The sequence below is a fragment of the Cydia strobilella genome, chromosome 7 (genome assembly GCF_947568885.1).
Source record: "Cydia strobilella chromosome 7, ilCydStro3.1, whole genome shotgun sequence".
NCBI lineage: Eukaryota > Metazoa > Arthropoda > Insecta > Lepidoptera > Tortricidae > Cydia > Cydia strobilella.
Genome location: NC_086047.1, coordinates 3,227,566 through 3,246,858, shown reverse-complemented (window position 1 = coordinate 3,246,858; position 19,293 = coordinate 3,227,566). Strand labels below are relative to the sequence as shown.

The 19,293-nt window shown below is 37.1% G+C and overlaps 1 protein-coding gene across 4 annotated transcripts in view; it reads left to right on the top strand.

Annotated features, from left to right (window-relative positions):
- The window catches only part of LOC134742932 (PDZ and LIM domain protein Zasp), a 75,075-nt gene that overhangs the window by 27,968 nt on the left and 27,814 nt on the right, over nt 1–19,293 (top strand). For all 4 annotated transcript variants that reach the window (XM_063676146.1, XM_063676149.1, XM_063676148.1 and 1 more), the window contains exon 2: nt 5,347–5,573. In XM_063676146.1, the coding sequence (XP_063532216.1) occupies nt 5,469–5,573 (105 nt within the window). In that variant the 5' untranslated portion in view covers nt 5,347–5,468. The remainder of the gene's footprint in view (nt 1–5,346; nt 5,574–19,293) is intronic.

The following is a 19,293-nucleotide window of genomic DNA, read 5'->3' as shown; positions in this document are numbered from 1 at the left end:
TATATCGGAGCGGCCAAGGTGCGCTATTGTCGTGCTCTACAGTGCGTGTTCAGATATTTTTGAGCACCTCGGCCGCTCCGATATAACTGATGGCGACTGTAATGGCGATGCCTAGTGTCCACAGCGCTTTTGGGCTTATGGAACTAGGTTGATACTTGATAGTCATAACATTGTCTAGAAATATTTACTTATTTACATATTATTACTTAAGCCGACACGCTGACATATTGTGTTGTACCTAATCGTCTTCAGAGTGTAATTAAACATTGCATTCCATAGATAAGGCGTTCTAACGACGCCATCAAGAATAGGCACGAGATGACAGCAAAAAGACTATCGTCAGGACGGCCCGCATTATTCGAGAGAATACCTATACAGCCGCTTTACCATTTATAGCTTCTGTCGTGTTCTCGCAGATTTTTATAGATTTTACAGTTTAAAAAAAATATATGGAAAGTTCTCGGAAATTTCAGGAAAATTTCACAGAATATGAGAAGTTACCGAAATTTTACTAAATATATGGAAATATGTCAATTTTGGAAATGAAATGAAAATGAAGTTTAGTTTAGTGTACTTGTGTTACCTGAGGGTAACGGTGGTATGTTCACTAGCTATTAATAACTCCTTAAATTCTTTTAAGATTATACTAGTATTACATTAGTTTGTACACGAACGGACAACCTAGAGATTATGTGTAAATATCTAGGTAATTCGTGAGGTGATAAAAAATACTCATTTGGAAACGTTCATCAGTAGAGGTACTGATTTTACCTATTGTAACGAGACCATTCAGATTTTTTTTTGAACATGCACACACTTTTTTATATTAACAATAAAATTGTTAATAAGTTCATTTTAAACACCTAGGTCGCTTAGCAACTTCTGTTGCTTATTGTTCTATATACCTTACTTAATAACTGCTGACAGGAACTGTCTTCTCCCCCCTCTTTTTCAGGAATATTCAGGTTCAGATCGCATGCTAATTGGTATTGGTAATAAAGCAGCATCACCAATATTAAATCACATTTACAAACATTTATATGTGTTCAAAACGCGAAAGTTTTAAATGTACAGCATCACCAAGTCGCTAGTCTGCGACGGCCCTATGTCATAGTATAAATGTGGAGTATGTGGTCAAGTACAAGCGTGCCTATTTTGTAAGCGCTAAACGAGCACAAAAAGTTGTCAGAGGCGCCTGAATGACTCGTCATTAACAACAAACGACTTGTTTCGTCTTTTTATTGTGAGAATTGATGGAGACGTCAGCTGAAGAGTGTCGCGACCTTTTGATTGGAGCCGATGCGTCGAAGGATGAATGTGCAATTCACCAAGTGCATTTTATTTCAAAGTGCGGAGAAAAAGATCTAAATGAGGCTTGAACGCAGATCGTATCAGGCAGTATCATAAAATGTGCCTTTGCTCCACACTGGGTAATTTGATAGTACTGATGGTTAAAATCGGCAATTATTTATATCAACATATCACAATAATAATTAAAAAAAATTTTTTTTAATTTTGAAGTTTAGACCAAATTCTAGAGCAAAGTAGGCACATTTGTTAGGTAATTATGGTCTACTTTAAATCGGCATGTTTATCAACATACCACAATTAGAAAAAAAATCGAGTTTTGGAGGTAAGGTCATTTATTTGTGTGATGAGCAGTAGAGCACAAACGTTTGTTCGTGAGTCATGGGTGTTTTCTATGTATTTAAATACTTATATATTATATATATTGTTGGCGGAGTACCCACAACACCAGCCTTCTTGAGTCTACTGTGGGACTGTCAATCTGTGTAAGAAAGTCTGTATAATATTTATTTATTTATTTAACTGCGATTTTAAAGAAATCTTTAAAATAGGTTAATATATTTTTTTTTGAGGCCAGAGGCCGTGAGTTCAAGTCTCACCCAAGGCAGTAATTTTTCCACTTTTAAATTTATTATAAGCTTAATAGCATCGATCGCAGACGTTTCTGCTTGTTAAAAATTAATTTAGAATGGGTAGCACATCGTAACTGCTGAATTTCCAATATGACTTGGAACTCCGGTGGCCGTTTAAGAAGTGTATAACTATTACGGTAGATGTCGCTAGGGTCCCCTAGACCCATATAGTGGGAAGATTTGCTGACTATGGATGAGGTCTTGGTGGCTCAGTTGGCAGAGCGCTGGAGTATCTATCCAGAGGCCGTGAGTTCAAGTCTCACCCAAGGCAGTAATTTTTCCACTTTTAAATTTATTCTAAGCTTAATAGCATCGATCGCAGACGTTTCTGCTTGTTAAAAATTAATATAGGTTAATATCTTTACCATTTTGTCGTAAACTTGAATATCCAGTCAAGTTTTTAAAACTTATTTATTGTTTAACGCATCACTTATCACTTACGATGAATCTGCGTACATCGCGTTGATGAAGACATGACATGAAACAAAATAAAAATAAATGACATGAGTCATCCCTCGATCGAGTGAGAGTTGATTATGATGATGCCAATGATTCGTCAATCGTCTGCCATACGCAAGCGCCCTTTACCCTTGTTGCATTTACTCTCACTTTCCAAGTTCTTTGTCTGAAAAATATTGCATCATAATAGCGTGTTTATTTAAGCTTATGACCATTCAGGTACAAGGGGGATTAGTCTTACATTCGCTTACGCGTAAGTAGTTATTACGCATCTGAAATCATTTCTGTCGTCTGAATTACGCAGTCAAATTATACATGTGGCACGTTTCTGGTCTATACCTACAAAAAATGACAGTAAAAAAGCAAAATCTCGCTAAGCTGGTAGCATGAAATGATTTAACCAAAAAGTTGTCGTAGTTTATTGGTATCCATTGTTAAAAGTTAACGTCATCGACATAAGATTGTGTACCTCCTACCAGTCCCTTTTACCAGTTTTTCTCGTCAGATCTTAGACAATCCCTTTTAGGCTTCTTTGCCCAGAGGGAGCCATAGGCAAACTGAGGAAAATGCGATCCATGCCGCCGTGACCCCGGTGCATGGCCCAGCGGTTTAGGCATCTGTCGCTAATGCAGAGGACGCTGGTTTGATTCCAGCTTTGGGCACTGGAGGCATTGGTCACCTTTTTCGTATATGACCTATATTTTAGTTTACAATCCCTCTTGGTGCTGAAAGTGTATTATTTTACATCCGCGGTACGAGTAATTAATTTTCATTCTATGTCTGTGCTATCTTCTATATTTATATTGATTACATTTGTATGATTTAGAAGTAAGTAATTGATCGGATAAGTCACTGTTCAGCCAAGAATAAAGGTACGAGATCGTACCACAAGATTCCTTAATTAAATTCAGTATATCAAGAAGAGAAATCAAAGACCTGTTGAAGAAAATTGATAAATGATTCGTTTATTGTTTATTCTTTGTACCTGTAAACGAAAGTTTTGCTCACCTCCTTTCACTAATGTCTCTGCGTTCGCACTTAGATTTGATCACAGATAAAATAGATCGCACGATGTCTGCGGGCCCGGCTGGGAGAAAATAAATCATCAATTAGGTCGATCAAATGCCAAGCTAATGCCCCGTCATTTTAATCGCCAATTTACTTTCTTTCTTTGAGGATTTATGACTTCTCATATCCAGGCGTAATGGACGCTAAGAGCTTCGGATCCTGTTACGACTTCAAATAAGTTAAGAGCGATGAATTTATGACAGGTTTACTTGTCAATAGGCTTTTAAGAGGATAGTGGAGGACGGCTCCTCGATTCAAACGTAGTCCCCATTTTCCTCTCTGGATATATATTTTAGAAAATATATTTGCATCATTTGATGAATATATGATTATTATAACATAAGAGTTTTTTCCCCTCACTAGCTCGGAAAGCCGTCTATTATCCTTTAAAACAAGCGGGGAAAAACGCATTTTATCCACTAGTGGGGAAAGTAATTTGACCTTGGATGGAACGTGTTTAAGTAGCTTGACAGATAACAAAACGTAAAACGCTCATAATAATGGTTCATTCGATATTAATTATCATTAAATAAATGGTTTGAGAATCTAATAAAAAATACCAAATTTAGCTTTATTTAATAATTTTAAGTCATAAACTTTAAAATTCCATAAGAAACGTTAGATTTTTTATAATGATGTTAAATATAATTCTGAACGCACAAGTTGAATCGATGCAATTTCAAAACGCATCGTTGACATTTCATACGTCAGAACAGAAATGTCAATATTGTCAACAAAATTTTTACTGTTCTTCTCACAGACTCACGTAAAAATCAGAATTTCTAGTGTTTTTTGTTATAATATCGTAAAAAAATTAGTGATTCCAGTGATGAAGATGATCTAACGCCTGTGGATGTTGCACTTTCCTCGCTATAGTGAGGGGAAAAGTTTTGTGTTACACACGGGTGCAAACGTATTTTACTTCTCGTGTGTTGAAACACTCGCTACGCTCAGGATTCTATTTTAGAACCACTCGCTTCGCTCGTGGTTCAACTATAAAATCCTTTCGCTTGCTCATGTTTCAATTCCACACTCGCGGGTAAAATACAACTTTGCACCCTTGTATAACAAATAACTATTATAAACTTTAGTTTTTCGCTTTTAAATTTTATAATAATAAAAAAAAGGGGAATACCTACGGTTAATATCTGGGAGGATATAACCAAACGGAGCCGCCACGTCTGTAATTGCTGTACAAAAAAGTCTGCCAATTTTTGCGGGGGAGGGGAAAGTCAAATGTATACGTAACGTCAAAATAGCCATGTCAGATAAACGTCAGTCCATACATTGTGTATGACCATTGGCCGACTATTTTCGACAGAGGGGAATGCCTGCTAATGGCTACTCCGTTTGGTTATATCCTCCTAGGTTAATATACATTAAATTGTGTAAACATATTTGCCATAATGTCAATATCCAGACCCAGAGGAAAATGGGGAAGGCCCCCCACAAGGTTCGCATTTGTGGATAAAACTTTTATCACGCACTTATGAGTTTATCTTCACCGCTAATGGCAACCGTCGACGATGGCTCTGCGGTTATGACGATCGTCTTTTTCGCAGTGGTGTCGGCATACACACCCTTTCACTTAAGTATATGACACTTGTCCACCACTTGCCAGAAAGTGGTGCTATATGCATAGGAGTTATTGTTATTTAGTTATTATATGTATATTGTACTTCGTGGCGCTCAATAGAAGGTGAAGTTTATTTGCAGGCAGTATTCTGTAGGTATCTATAACTATAACAACTCAAAAACGTTATATAATAGCTAATAATTAATAGTGTAGTACCGTTCAATAAATGAGTTCCTTGTCCCTTCTCACCCGCCATTGTTTCAAAATGGCGCCTTTTTGATCCGTAGTGTTTATTGTCAACAGATGGCACAGTTGCTAACTGTGCGGCTCAACAAGGCGGGCCCGGAGCCGCTGGGCTTCCGGCTGCAGGGCGGCAAGGACTTCGGTACCCCGCTCGTCGTGCAGAAGGTAAGTTTTTGTGACAGATGGCACAGTTGCTAACTGTGCGGCTCAACAAGGCGGGCCCGGAGCCGCTGGGCTTCCGGCTGCAGGGCGGCAAGGACTTCGGTACCCCGCTCGTCGTGCAGAAGGTAAGTTTTCGTGACAGGATGGCACAGTTGCTAACTGTGCGGCCGAACAAGGGCCCGGAGCCGTTGGGCTTCCGGCTGCAGGGCGGCAAGGACTTCGGCACCTCAGTCGTCGTGCAGAAGGTAACTAATTATTTTGCATCTCAGCAGATCGAACAAGAGTGGTGTGATGCTTAAAAACAGTGAGAAAAAGTGTAGATTGTGGAGTGCTTGTCAAATTCCTATGAAAATAGTGACAATTCGGCATGCTGGTGGAATCTGAATCCGAACGTCACCTTTAGTCGTACTCTGGTAAATTGTGAATTTTCATAAATATAAGATTTTCCTAAAACGGGACATAGAATCATCAGCAGTCTATTTTTAACTTTTTAGTAACAGTTTAAAGGTTTTATAGATATTTAGGTATAGATAGGTAGGTACCTTATAGGTAACTACTTAGTATCATCTCAAAACAAAACGGAGAGTGCACTTGGCCTCTTTATGAGATGAGGTACACTATTTACCAGTAAATATTTATCACGAATCACGCACGGCTGACTGGTAACACCACACAAAAGAAATGGACAATGCTTTAAGCTGAGTTATGTAGCTGCTTGCCTTAAAAGGTGTCGATAATACAAAGAGCTTAGCGATACTATCGTTCACCATTCGTAACTATTTTAAGTACCTATAGTATATGTTTTGACTCGGTTCGGCACTGGCTTTAAACTAGAGATAGGTAGGTATGTTTTTTCTTTTAATTTCATCTCGTCTTTGGATTATACCTATCTATACATAAAGAGCTCCATAGATCAAACTGGCATACATTTTAATATTCTCTGATATTTTTAAATGAACTGAAATATGTATTATACAACAACTTAGAGAACTATAATATTGATTATGCAACACTAACTTACAATACAGAACAAACGACATCAACGCGCGTCTGAGAAATGCGTCTACACTTCGATTCTGCAGGGCTTAAATTTTCAGTAAATACTTAGTTTGCTAAAATAATTAATTTTAGAAGATAACTAATTGACGTCATAAAATTTACCTACTTATTCGTTCTAAAAAAGTTCACTCACTAACGTTAATATTTTAATATTAACCTGTGTCTGTATTACTTAACTTAATTACATGGTCATTTCACTCCGCCATCTTTAAAGGAACCTGCAATCTTCAGTTGTGCTTAATAAGTTTTATGTTCGTATAACTAATATCAATACTCTTACGGATTAACAGTTAATGATGGTACTACCAACCACACAGTTAAGACGGAGCGTACAGCCAGGAAATTAGGAGGAAACATGATATGGTATGGTGCGCTGCGCGAATAAGCACCGAAAGATTTGGCCATCGCTCCGGGTTTTTTAATTTTTCCTTTTTATCTCAAATACTCTGAAAATATAATTGTGTATTAACTTTTGCCCGTCAGATCCCTCGGCTATATCACTAGCTATTTTATAGTAAAATTATACTGCTATATACACGGTGGCTAAAAAAATAGGTGCATTCCCGTTGCCAGGGAGGTTTTGGGATTATACCGAGCAACTTTTAGTATGGGACCAACCCCGAAATTGCGAAAAAAAATTTGGCTGTTTCATACATTTTGGCTGGTCCATTTTCTATAGGTCATGATATAAAACTGAAAGCTAATGAAAATTAAACATGTTTTCGTGATATTTTTCTATCGAGCCAACTTTAACCTTTAAGGTTTTGTTTGGAGTCTGCCTTTGCATATATAGTGTAATAATTCAACATAATAAGTAAAATTTTGCGTTAGCCCCCTTAAGAATGGTACATAACCATCGTTATTGTTCACACTGTAAACTGACAATTCGTAAACCTTATTGCGAAGACATAAGGTCCATTGCTGGTTAAGACTGATGCTTTTAGTAGTTAATATATTTACACGCATTCGAAGCCAAATCTTGATCAAACAAACAAATCACCCGCTGTTCGATAACTGTAATATTAAGGTGGATTCTGCGTGGGTGTGTCCACAAAAAATGTAGTACGTACTTTTAGTCTTTACTATGAGTTAGGTCTGGGACACACTAAACGCCGAAGTAGTATAGTCTGTCAAAAAAACGTCAGAAGAGTCAACCTTAAGTAGGTACTTATGTAGTTTTTGGATTTCACGCCCTCTTTTTACTGCAAATAAAATCCACTAAAATAAATAAATTTTGGCAGTGGAAGATTAGAACATCGGAACGGAACCCTCTGTATTCAACTAAACAAAATACAAATAAAAGTCAATAAATACATACATTACATAATACCTTGGACTACCCAACTAATTATGGTTGGTATTTATGGTATTTTGTATTCATATCTCACAAATCTCATTGGTTCAATGGCTGAATCACGTGGTCATGTTAATATGATTGCGTTCGTTATAATTTTTGAACATTTCTTAAAATTAACCAAAATATGTATTCACATTCGAATTTAGTGTGCCGCAGCCGTTACACTTACAGGCAACAGTGGTTTTCGTTGGCTCAGTGTTCAAATAGTTGCCCGATAAGCCATCAAGCTTGTTCTCAGGTTGCGCGTGCGTCGGTGAGGCGGTAATTTAACGAACCAGCGTAATGAACTCCCGTGATTGGTTGGACTGTGGGGTCATTATCATTAGATGGATTAAGAGGACAGGGGACGACAGCTTCAACCCCGTATATCCCATTGCCTACGACCTTCGTTTGTTTTTTTTCGGTTTTATTATTATTATAAGAGTTGGAGCGAAAAACAAATTCTCTTTTTCTCTTATAATAATAAAAAAATCGAAAAAAATTAAACGACTGCTTTACATCAAATTGTGACACAATATTTTCAATACAATATCGTGAGGAAAATCGGCACGGGCATGTAATGCGGAGGGATGAAAGTCATGTGACCAGAAAGGTATTAAGAATGAATGTGGAGGGAGGTACGAGGAGAGGAAAACCGAGGAAAAGGTGGATGGACTGTGTGAAAGATGATATGAAACTAACGCAAGTGAATGATGAGATGACGGGTGACAGAGAGGTATGGAAGAAAAAGACATGCTGCACCGACCCCAAGTGAATGGGACAAGGGCAAGCGAATGATGATAGTGAGGAAAATCGGGACTACGTTTGTATAGAAAGGTGGTTCGGGGCGGCCTATACCTTTTCTATGTAGGGTCTACCGCGAAAATCGTTTTTTTTTATCTGCCTCTCTGTCACTCTTGCACAAACGTGAGATAGCGAAATTTCGATTTTCTTTTTTCGTGGTAGTCCTTCATAATAATTGAATTTAAACAAACATTAATCTACTTTGTCTAATAAAGATTATAAAAGGGTTTTTTGGCACATACCTGCTCTGAGCTTATTTAAGTAAGTATACTGGTTCACCAAAGCCTCCGCTTCGCTCATGCTCTCCTAGTGTTCGTAATAACCCCCTTTTACCTCACCATTAACGGTTAACGGCCCGTTAAAGTAGTTTTTGACAGCCGTGATATATGTCCGATATATTTTAAAGACATCAATTTTATTCACTACGTAAGGAAGTAGTACGTGCTAAACTGATTTATTGCTTTATTTAAATTATTAATTTCTACTTAAAGAGTACATGGTGAGAACTGCTAAAAGGTTTTTAGGGTTCCGTATTTGGTATAAAGTGGTAACAGGCTTGCCCGTGCCCGAATTACTTTAAAGTGTGTTATAATTATTACTTATAATTTATAAAATTAGGTTTAAAAAAACATTGATTTATATGAAATTGTTTTTGGTCCAAGAAGTAAACAAAAAGTATTGAAGTCAATGAAATCGTGATGGAGTCCTAGGACTCCTATAGGTATGAATAGTGTAGAAAAGATCTTCAAGTAACGATTAAATCTTTTTTTTTCTTTTTAGAAGAAACAGTAAAGTTTTTGAAGTACCAAAGATAGATATAACTCCGTAATAGATGGATACAGTCTAAGGAAAAAACGTGCCTCGAAAATCAAGAAAATTTGATTCTCGTTCAGAGGACGCTACTAGCTTTGGCCTACTGTCGTATAGATGGCGTTGACGGTTTCGTTTGTTATTTAAAATTTTTAACGCATATCAGTGAAAGAACATGGGTCAAAATCATAAAAATAATTAATGCAAATAAAATAAATCATTTATCCATATTTAAATATATTTTATCGTATTTTTATAAATCTTCATTTTTAGTTTTAAAGTGTGTCGACAGATGGCAGTGAATTTACTGGGGTTCCAAAATTTACTATGACAGTACCGCTCTAGTATAAGTTACTCTATGGTAGTACCTAATCTGTTTTCTCAAGAAAATAGAATGGACAGCATATAAATTGCTGTATAGTCGACATCAAAGATATACCGGGTGGGCCCTGTAACTCGGGCTATAAATTAAACTGTAGAACAAACATACTCGTTTGCAGTTTGTGCAGTAGCCAATGTCGCCATCAGATATATCCACAGACGGTTTTCTGTGGATATATCAAAGCGGCCAAGGTGCTAACTATCTGAACACAACGTAGAGCCTTGTTCAGATATTTGTGACTTTGGCCGCTCCGATATATCTGATGGCCATTGTACGAATAAGTATCTAAGGTATCTCACAGATTGAACCTAAGTAAGTACGGTAAAAAGTATCAAAGCTCTTCGTTAACAACTATCCAATGTTAAGCACCAGCAACAATGCTACGAAGATGCGCGAGCGTCCCGGGAGCGGACAGGTTTGACCGGCGGCATTCCAGAAGATGTCGTCACCAATACTTTCACTCCGGCTTGACTCTGCTCGGACACCGGGGAAATGGGCCACAGAATTACTCAGTTGGAACATTCGAGTAAATAAAACTGAGTAAATAATGTTCATCTTTCAGATAGGTATGTGAGAGGTCTACCGTTATAGTCGTCTATTATAGTCGGCTACAGACTGGTATCAAAATTAAAACCTAATTAAATACCAAAATTTAATAACGCCTAGTAAATAAGAGATCCATCTCCATTTTCGCTTCGCCAAAATAAGCGAATAGACAACCAGCTGAGCTGACTATTATAGAAACTTACATAATTTATCCTTCTAGAAGTCGGTTTTTACAAGCTTTTATTTAACTTGCAACTTTAACTTTATACCTATGTATAAATGTATGTAACTATGTTTGTGCGGGTCAAATCTTTCAAGTTAAATTTGACCCACTTCCCGTATTGGAATAATTCAGCTTTGGAAAGCTGAAATTTTGCACACATATGTAAATCGGTTGACAATGCAATATCATGATGACATGGAGCACATATGATGCTGGAGACAGGAGGAAGCCAGGACTCTATGTTTACATAACCTAATTGTGTTTGTGGTGTTTAGAATTGTCTCGATGAGTATTATTTGCCTGTGGAAAGAAAAGTACAGTCAGCAATAAAAGCTTGTATCAAAAATGAATTTTTTGCCAAAAAGTTATTTTATAGTTAATTTTAGCTTTAAGTTTTGATATGAGTGACGTAAGATTTTGCATCACTCGTTCTTGTCTGGCCAAACAGCCAGTCACTAAACAGTTTCGCGCTTTGGGTACCTACGTTTCAAATTTCAAGGTCTGGATCCAAATATGTCATTTAATTGCTATAAAAACTAGGTACTATCTTCACTAACATTGTGACTGCAATTGCAGTGTTTTGTACATTTGTAGGTACTAATCCTTATTTGTAAACAATGTGCCTCATAAAAATGCTAACGCAAGTCCGTTTAGAGCGCGACACTTAGGTGTTATCTTAACGGGGCGACTCCTTTTAAGATCACTTACAATGGAAGATACCATACGTACAATGTCGTGACAATGTTTTCCATGTTTAAGAAGGGACTGTACGTAACTTGAGCATGGATTACGTCGCAGTTAGTAGTAGAATAGTCCTAGACCGCATTCCATATTTTTATTTGATATAATAATAACACACACACAACAACAAAAACAAAACACAACAAACAACAACACACACAACAACAAATAAAAACACAAAAACAAACAAACAAACACAACAACAACAACAACAAAAATAACAACAACAACACAAACAAAAACAAAACAGTACTTAACAAAAATAATGGGGATCCGTTTAAGGGCAAATTCAGTATCGTGTTCATTAGGAAAAAGTAGAAAACTAATTTTGAAGCGAAAAATAGTACATTTCGATGCTAGTGCGGAAAGTATGTCATTACTTCACGAGTACCGAGATATCTTGAAGAAGCAAGTAAGGAATGGAATTAGAAACTTATATTTATTTAAAGCTGAAAGCGGTCACTTTTTCAACAATTCTGCCATAAGAGATTGGCATCCTTTCTATACCATCCATACTTATATTATTAATTCTGTGACACTGACATCATTGACATTGACATATTGAAGAGGTGTTTTTCTAGCTTTTATTCGACTAGAATAGATTTTGTTATTATTATTGAACCCACATCAATGAAAGTTTTTTTTTCAAATGCATGTTCTATAAGATAGAAACAATTGTAAATATTAGAACATTGTACTATTATTACCTAAATATCGTTATTTACGATTATTTGTGTATCGTATATTTATAAAAACAATATCGAATGTTGCCTTTGGAAACTTAAAACATTCTTGCAGTAAGAAAATACGCCTCTTCTTTGCAGGAGTTCCGTTCCATTCAGACAACTTATAAAGAACGGTTTTTCAACATTAAAAAATAAACGTGTTATAATACTTATAATGATGAAGAGGTAAGTGATAAAATATGAATTATGCATATTTTTCGTATTCTCACATTAACAGTAGGTTTTTATGTTCATTTCACTTCACTCTATTCTTTGTGGCTACCGCGCAGCGCAATTCTGCCAAAAACGAGTATCGAGCTTCACACGGCTGACATACGGGTATATCATAAATAATACGATCGAGAGATGACATTAAACTGTGTAATACCTGGAAGAAATAACGGTTTTTCAATATTCAATATAAAAAAAATAGACGTGCGTGTTATAATGATGAAGAGTAAGTAAGTAAGTAAGTAGTAAGTAATAAAATATGAAATATGTATATTTTTCGTATTCTTAGATTAACAGTAGGTTTTTATGTTGATTACGACGTTTAAAGGAAACTAATATTAACATTCATCAATAAGTAGTCATGAATTGGAACAAGTTAAAATTTAAAAAAAATTGGAAAAGTAAAAAGCACTAGTTCGCGAAAATCAACTTTCCGCACGCTAAACAGCCACGAAAAGTAGCACTTTTTGAGCAACTGTATTAAAAAAAATTATACGTTGCAGGTTGTCCAAGTTGGCCATACAAAGGCCAAAAATTCTTCGCGTCAAAATTTTTATAATTCTATTTTATTCCTAATCAGAACACGATACCGAATTTGCTCTTTAATGGATCTCCACTATATAACTACAGATTATAATCAAGGCGGTTTGTTTACAAAGGACCTACCAGGAAACGCGAATCCGAAATTTCCAGATCAGCCTCTATCGCTCGAATATGCAAGTGACAGAGATGTTAGATAACGAAATTTCAATTTTCTTGTTTCACGATAGACCCTCAGATTGTGGTAGTAGCGCCCTCTACGCAGAGTTTCGCCAGAGGGGTGTCACTGCGCAGTTTAGGTATATTTGGCCGGCGCACCGCCCGGGACGGTGTATGGCAGTGGGCTGCCGCTCGGCTCGCACGATAGTCGTGTCACGTGGCGCTCGCGCAAAATTGTAAATACGCAATGGCTTCGAAACCTAAATCGCGATCTAATCTGTATAAAAGATAATGTTCTGTTTACGGATGTCTGAATAAACGGAAGAACAAGGAAGCAGAAAAAACATTTTTTTTTAAAATTCCGGACTATACTGACCGACATATTTTCAAAGGAATAAGTACTTCTAGGGATCCCTTATAGGGATAAGTCCGCCTTTGTACATTGTATATATTTTTGTTCTTTTATTGTGTTTGTAATCTGTCTTATGTACAATAAAGTGTTTACATACATACATACATACTTCTGTGGCATACCTACTTCCGTGAGAATCAGACATACTATCTCCGGCTAAAAATTTTATGTTTACAGAATGAACGTTTGAAATTCCTACATATTTGTCTTAAAAATAATAAATCAGTAGGTATAGGTACAAAAACTTGTCAAGTGACAACCCCGTGCCGACACTCGCAGCTCGGTCATAAAACTGCGGCGTGCAAAGAAGATTCACGGTTCGTGCGCGGTTATAAGTTTCAATTTTGCTTGCAAGCGGCGAGTGTTGGTATAATTTTATACCTAAATCTGGCTTTTGTGAAGGAGTGAATTTTCTGTACGGTAGTACTATTAGTTATTCTGTGGTTTCGCGTAATATTCCCTATATCTATATCTATACATACATATAGGTATATGACTAATGTAAAACCGGAGTGATTCATTTAATAGGTAATAAGTACTTACTTACGATGATATTAGTCGTGCGTTTTTCTGCAGATGATATCAATTGGATGTTGTTTATTTACGAGTATTATTGGACATAGTCACGCATTCATCGGTTTCCTGTTTTCAGTTTCCTTATTCAGACACGGTAGAGATGTCTGCATCTCACTTGTTCATATTTCTGTGTCCCAGTCGTTAATAGTAGATTGTGTTACAAGGGAGCAAAATGACATATTTACGGCGAGGGCGCACATTGAATCCTAAACGAAGCGAAGGATTCTATAATAGAATCCCGAGAGTAACGAGGGATTCTAAAGTAGAATCCTGAGCTTGTTGAGGGATTCAAGTGTGTTACGCCCAAGATGGAAATAATTTTGCTACAATGTGACACATACTGCTTTTCACATCACCTATGAGGTAATTATGATGTTTAAAAATATTATTTAAGCTAAAAAAATAATGTGCATTTTTTTTAAATAGTGTCCTAGAACAGACAAGTGTTACTTTGATCCCTCCTAGCAGGGACGAAAAGTGCCACTTTGATCCCTCCTAGCGGGGAAGAAAAACCCCTTTTTTGAATTGGTGATGTGAAAATAAATAATTTGTCGAATAAAAATAGGGTTGAAAATTATGTAAGTAAGACCTATTTTTAATATTATTAAAACATTTTCATTTGCTAATCCGCGAAATAATTTTAGTCAATTAGTGCTAACCTGTACTTACCTCATATACCCTCCCACCGCAAAAATAAATAAAATATAACAAACCACGACCAAAAAAATAAAACTCGACACGTGTTTTGCCTCTCTACGAGGCATCAATTAGTTAGGAGATATTGGAGATGTTGACGGTCCGGCGTCCGGCAACGGTTTTCACGGTAACGGTTTCGGATATACAGCATCACGATGTGTAAACACATTTTCCATAATGTCAATATCCAGAGAAGGAAATGGCGACTTCGTTTGTATAGAAAAGTCCACTTCACAGACTGCATTCAATCAGGATTCAAGTTCAACTACGTATTTCCTGATAGCTTTGACCTACACAAGTCAATAGAGTCGTCATAATCATAACTCAGTATCAATCATAATATCAATTTGTCCATGTTATCAGCGGCACTTCAGTCGTTCCGATAGGTTAACTTAGGTAGTTTATAAGGTTATCAACAACTAATTATAGTAGGTATTATGAGATCATATTAGATGTCTGCATTTCCAAAGACCTTAGTTGGTAAATACCAGTCGACAGCTATTGAAAAATAACGAATGCAGTAGTGTTTAGTAGTTTAGTGTCGATGGAACTATTGAAATTGGAATTAATAGGTATGTGATTGCGGAAGGAAGGAAAATATTCGAAAAATACATACAATTCAAGACGTACCTACCTAACCACACATCACAAGTCCCCCCGAATTGGCAAGCGACGGAGTGTGGAAGCGGCACCACAAGCGTCAAATTCATGGTACCTATGATGTTTAGATATATAGTGGCACTGCCGCATTTGTCGCTACCAACTGTAGTAATACTTTTTATCACGGAATTCGCGAAAGTCGCGGGCAGAGCCTACCTAAAACAAAAAGTTAAAAACCAGAGTTCGTGTAACTCGCCCACCGAGGGTTCCGTACCTGCAATCTTTCAATTATCACATGAAATATTTTTAATCATAGTATAGAAGTATATACTAAAATATTAACGTAAAAAATATTATTATGTACAGCGCCATAGCGCAAGTAGTTCTCGAGATATTTATTTCATATATCTTTATTGCGATCATGTTCATTAGCGATATGACAGACAAACGGACGGACAGAGTCGCACCATAAAGGGTTCCTTTTTACCTTTTTTGTATAAAACCCTAAAAACAAGCCAGTTGCATAAAGTTACGTATGATTTATAGACGCAAGACGCTGCACCTTAGCTTTTTTTTAAAAAAACATCAAAATAAGACTTTACGAATCAATACAATTTTAAAGAAACTAAGCCCATGGCGCCTTTGTATGCCTAGGTTTTGCTCGCAGTCTAGACGCATTTAAATAACAGGTTCCGCGTTGAATGAGGTTCAACGCTACCCAGGAAAAAACTTGAATTATATCGACACAATACCAAATGATGAACCGGACTGCGTTACGCAATGTATGGTTTCTCTACTCAGAATAAAACTTGAATTGTAAACCGATAACTTGAGCAATGAAAGAAAAGGTCAAACACATTTCAGAAAAATGTCTCTTCTGAAGACAATACAATAAAAGTTGTACCTATTGTAAAAACCCCAAGTGCATTTATATCTATCACGGTTTTCTTATTCGAGACTCAATTTAAGTACTCCCGCCTGTAAGGGTGCAATTTGAATGAATTTGACTAAACTTGTGCATATAAGATTGTCTTCGGTTACCGCGATAGTAAGGAATTCATGAAATAAAACTATTTAAACGGATTATTTCTAGCATAATGAAATTAAAAAAAGTATTCCGACGTTTCGAGTCCTTACCACCGCTATTGGTCAACGGGTGGACTGAAGAAAAGTAGATACTTAATCCGTTTTAAATTGTTTTATTTCATGAATGCGGCTTGAAGTTAAAGATCAAGTAGGCATATTACAATGCGCTTATGAACGTCAAATGAAGCTACGCCGGCTCTAACCCTACACCTCTGCTCCGAGAAGATTTAAATCCCCCCTTAATTGGAGGAGGGTAAAAAACACTATCTAAGAATATGTTTGTTTATGTAAAACTCCTTTTTGAATAATAAAGTTACACTGTTCGTAATGCTGTTGTGCCTCAGAATAGTATGCCATTAGATAAAATACCTACTATGGAAAGACTGAGTAAATTGCTTGGTTGTTCCTATTACCAGGGGGGATATGTGAGGGACCCACGATTACGATCCAAGGTAAATTCCATTTCAGTTCACTCACACTACAGTACATACAGGCGCCATAGAGTAGAGGTGTTTGTGTGTATGTTTCTATCGTTATTTTGTATGTCTTAATGATGTCAATCGGTTCGTTGTTGACTTTCAAACATACTTCCTTCGAGTCAAAGATTTTAAACTTCTTGCTTATTCGAAACGATACAATACAAATGACCAACCAGCCCTAACCGGACTGTGTTACGCAACCTTCTGGTTCTATCTCCGATTGAACACAATCTGACTCACCTACCAAAACCAAAAACATCTACACAACTCTAAGCCTTATTCCTAGAAAATTAAGTGTCAAAAGCCATACGTGTCAAAAGACGTGACTCTGCTGACTGGGATTTGTTTTGAAATTGGAACAGTGAACGACAACGCCTTCTGTGGATTATCGCGTTGGTATTTTCTAATTACCTACGTACGTTGTTTACCATCGTCCAGTGTTGACTGACAATTTGTAGTCCTTATTGTAAAGGCATAACGTCCAATAATGGTCATTGCTGCCAATTGTGGTCATGTAGCCGGGTTGGCATTCCGTACTAAATCTCTGTATACTAATGAAGCAAAGTTTCGACAACTCTTGTTCGACATTATTGTAGTTCTGATTAGTGCAAATTGTTTTCTGAAAATGGATTTTATCGATTAATATGTGTCCAATGTTATTGCAATGTTACTTTTCTCATTTTGGCGGTTGCCTAAACGTACAGTCTACGCCAAAGACATGGTTATCTTACAATTTTGCACCGTTCTCAGTTGTAAATTTTGTAATAACAATACAAGCCTTCTTGAGCTTTACTGTGGGACTTGGTCAATCTGTGTAAGAATGTCCTATAATATTTATTTATTTTAAAAAGAAAAAGAAGAAGAATCAACCAACCCATCCAACTTGTAGCTACCCCGACCGAACGCTCTGGCTGTGGTATAAACTCTGCCGAGGTTTTCTCAAGGGATTACAGTATGGGGTTCTTCAAAGGTTTCTTAGGATCGGCATCACCTCTCTCAAGCGTCAGTAGGCTATGCGGTAACCGCGTTGAGCGGGCAAAGCGGAGGAGATATTTAAAGTCGGAAAGCGGACCTTGTCCGCGACAGTAGCTGAGGACGCACCTGGGTGAAACGCAGGCAGAGAGAAAAAACAAAAGAAGACCGAAGCGTCTCCCCGTTTTAGCTTGGGCAAAAATGATTTCGATGGGCTCTTTTCCTCTACGCATTTCTTAACCGATTCTGGTAAAATTTTGTGAGGTTCCATAATTATATCAAATTTAATCAGATTTAGTTAGCAGAACGAGCAGAACCATGGAGTTCGCGAGTTCTATAGCTCAGTCATGTCATATGTCAGTCACCGGTAAAACGCAGTCGCTGTGGCCGAAATCGGCTAGGAAATGATGATGATGATGATGAGTGAACAGGGGGGTATATTGGTTTACCTCAGTAGCTATTCGACTCGATGTCTCTCAGAATAACCCCCTGTTTTGCATGTAAGGCCCTGTGGTGTTCGTCGTTCTTGTTACTACCGTATAAGGTCCGCGCGTGCGAGGGCACACAAATAAAATATACAAGGAAAACACTGCTAAGGCGACTGATAAAATTAATGACCTTGACTATTAAATTGAATAAGGACCAGTTGCACCAACCATAATTAACAGACTGATTAACGTCAAGCAGCAGAGAACTATGAAACTTTCCATACAATACAATTTAGCGAACGGTAAATCGGTGACAAACGGTTTGGTGCAACCGACCCTAAGTCGCGCGCGCAAAATGTAATGTTTAAATTAAATACCATTCTTCGACACGGAGAAAACTTTCTTAATTGTAAATTTGTACCTAATTAGATAGTTTCAAGAGTAAAAAAGAGGTATAAAATAATAAATAGGTAGTTGGAATTTTCTGAGGTGATTTATTAGCTTAAACCCCTAATCTGTTAATTTAACAAACGGGAGCTGACGGTTCTGCTTAAAAGAAACAAAGGCTTTTGTTAGACAGATTAGGGCCCGAGCCGAAAAAAACATTTTAGAAAATTTCAACTATAATAGCAGTATAATTTTAATACAAAATGGCTAGTGATATGTGGTAAGGGAGAGTAATTCAGATAAAAGGTAATATTAACCCTCGCGATGGCCATATTTTCCGTCGGAAGTTTCACGCGCAGCGCCATAATATATCTTTTTGTTCCCTTCTAATTCCTAGCTTTACCTACGCCCCCTCTTTAACACATTCACTGCCCCCAACGCACATGTGCGTTTACCGTCATACAAGTTTGCTCCTAGGCCACGCCCCCTGGCAGTGAATGCGTTAAAAGTGTTGGTAATGGTACTGAAATAACAACGATGTCCCTTTGCGCCTACATTTTTTAAATTTGCCTCTTTTTTTCTACTGACAAGATTTGCTTGACCAAACTATAGTTCTTGAGATAGTATTTAGCGATGTGACAGACGGATGGACG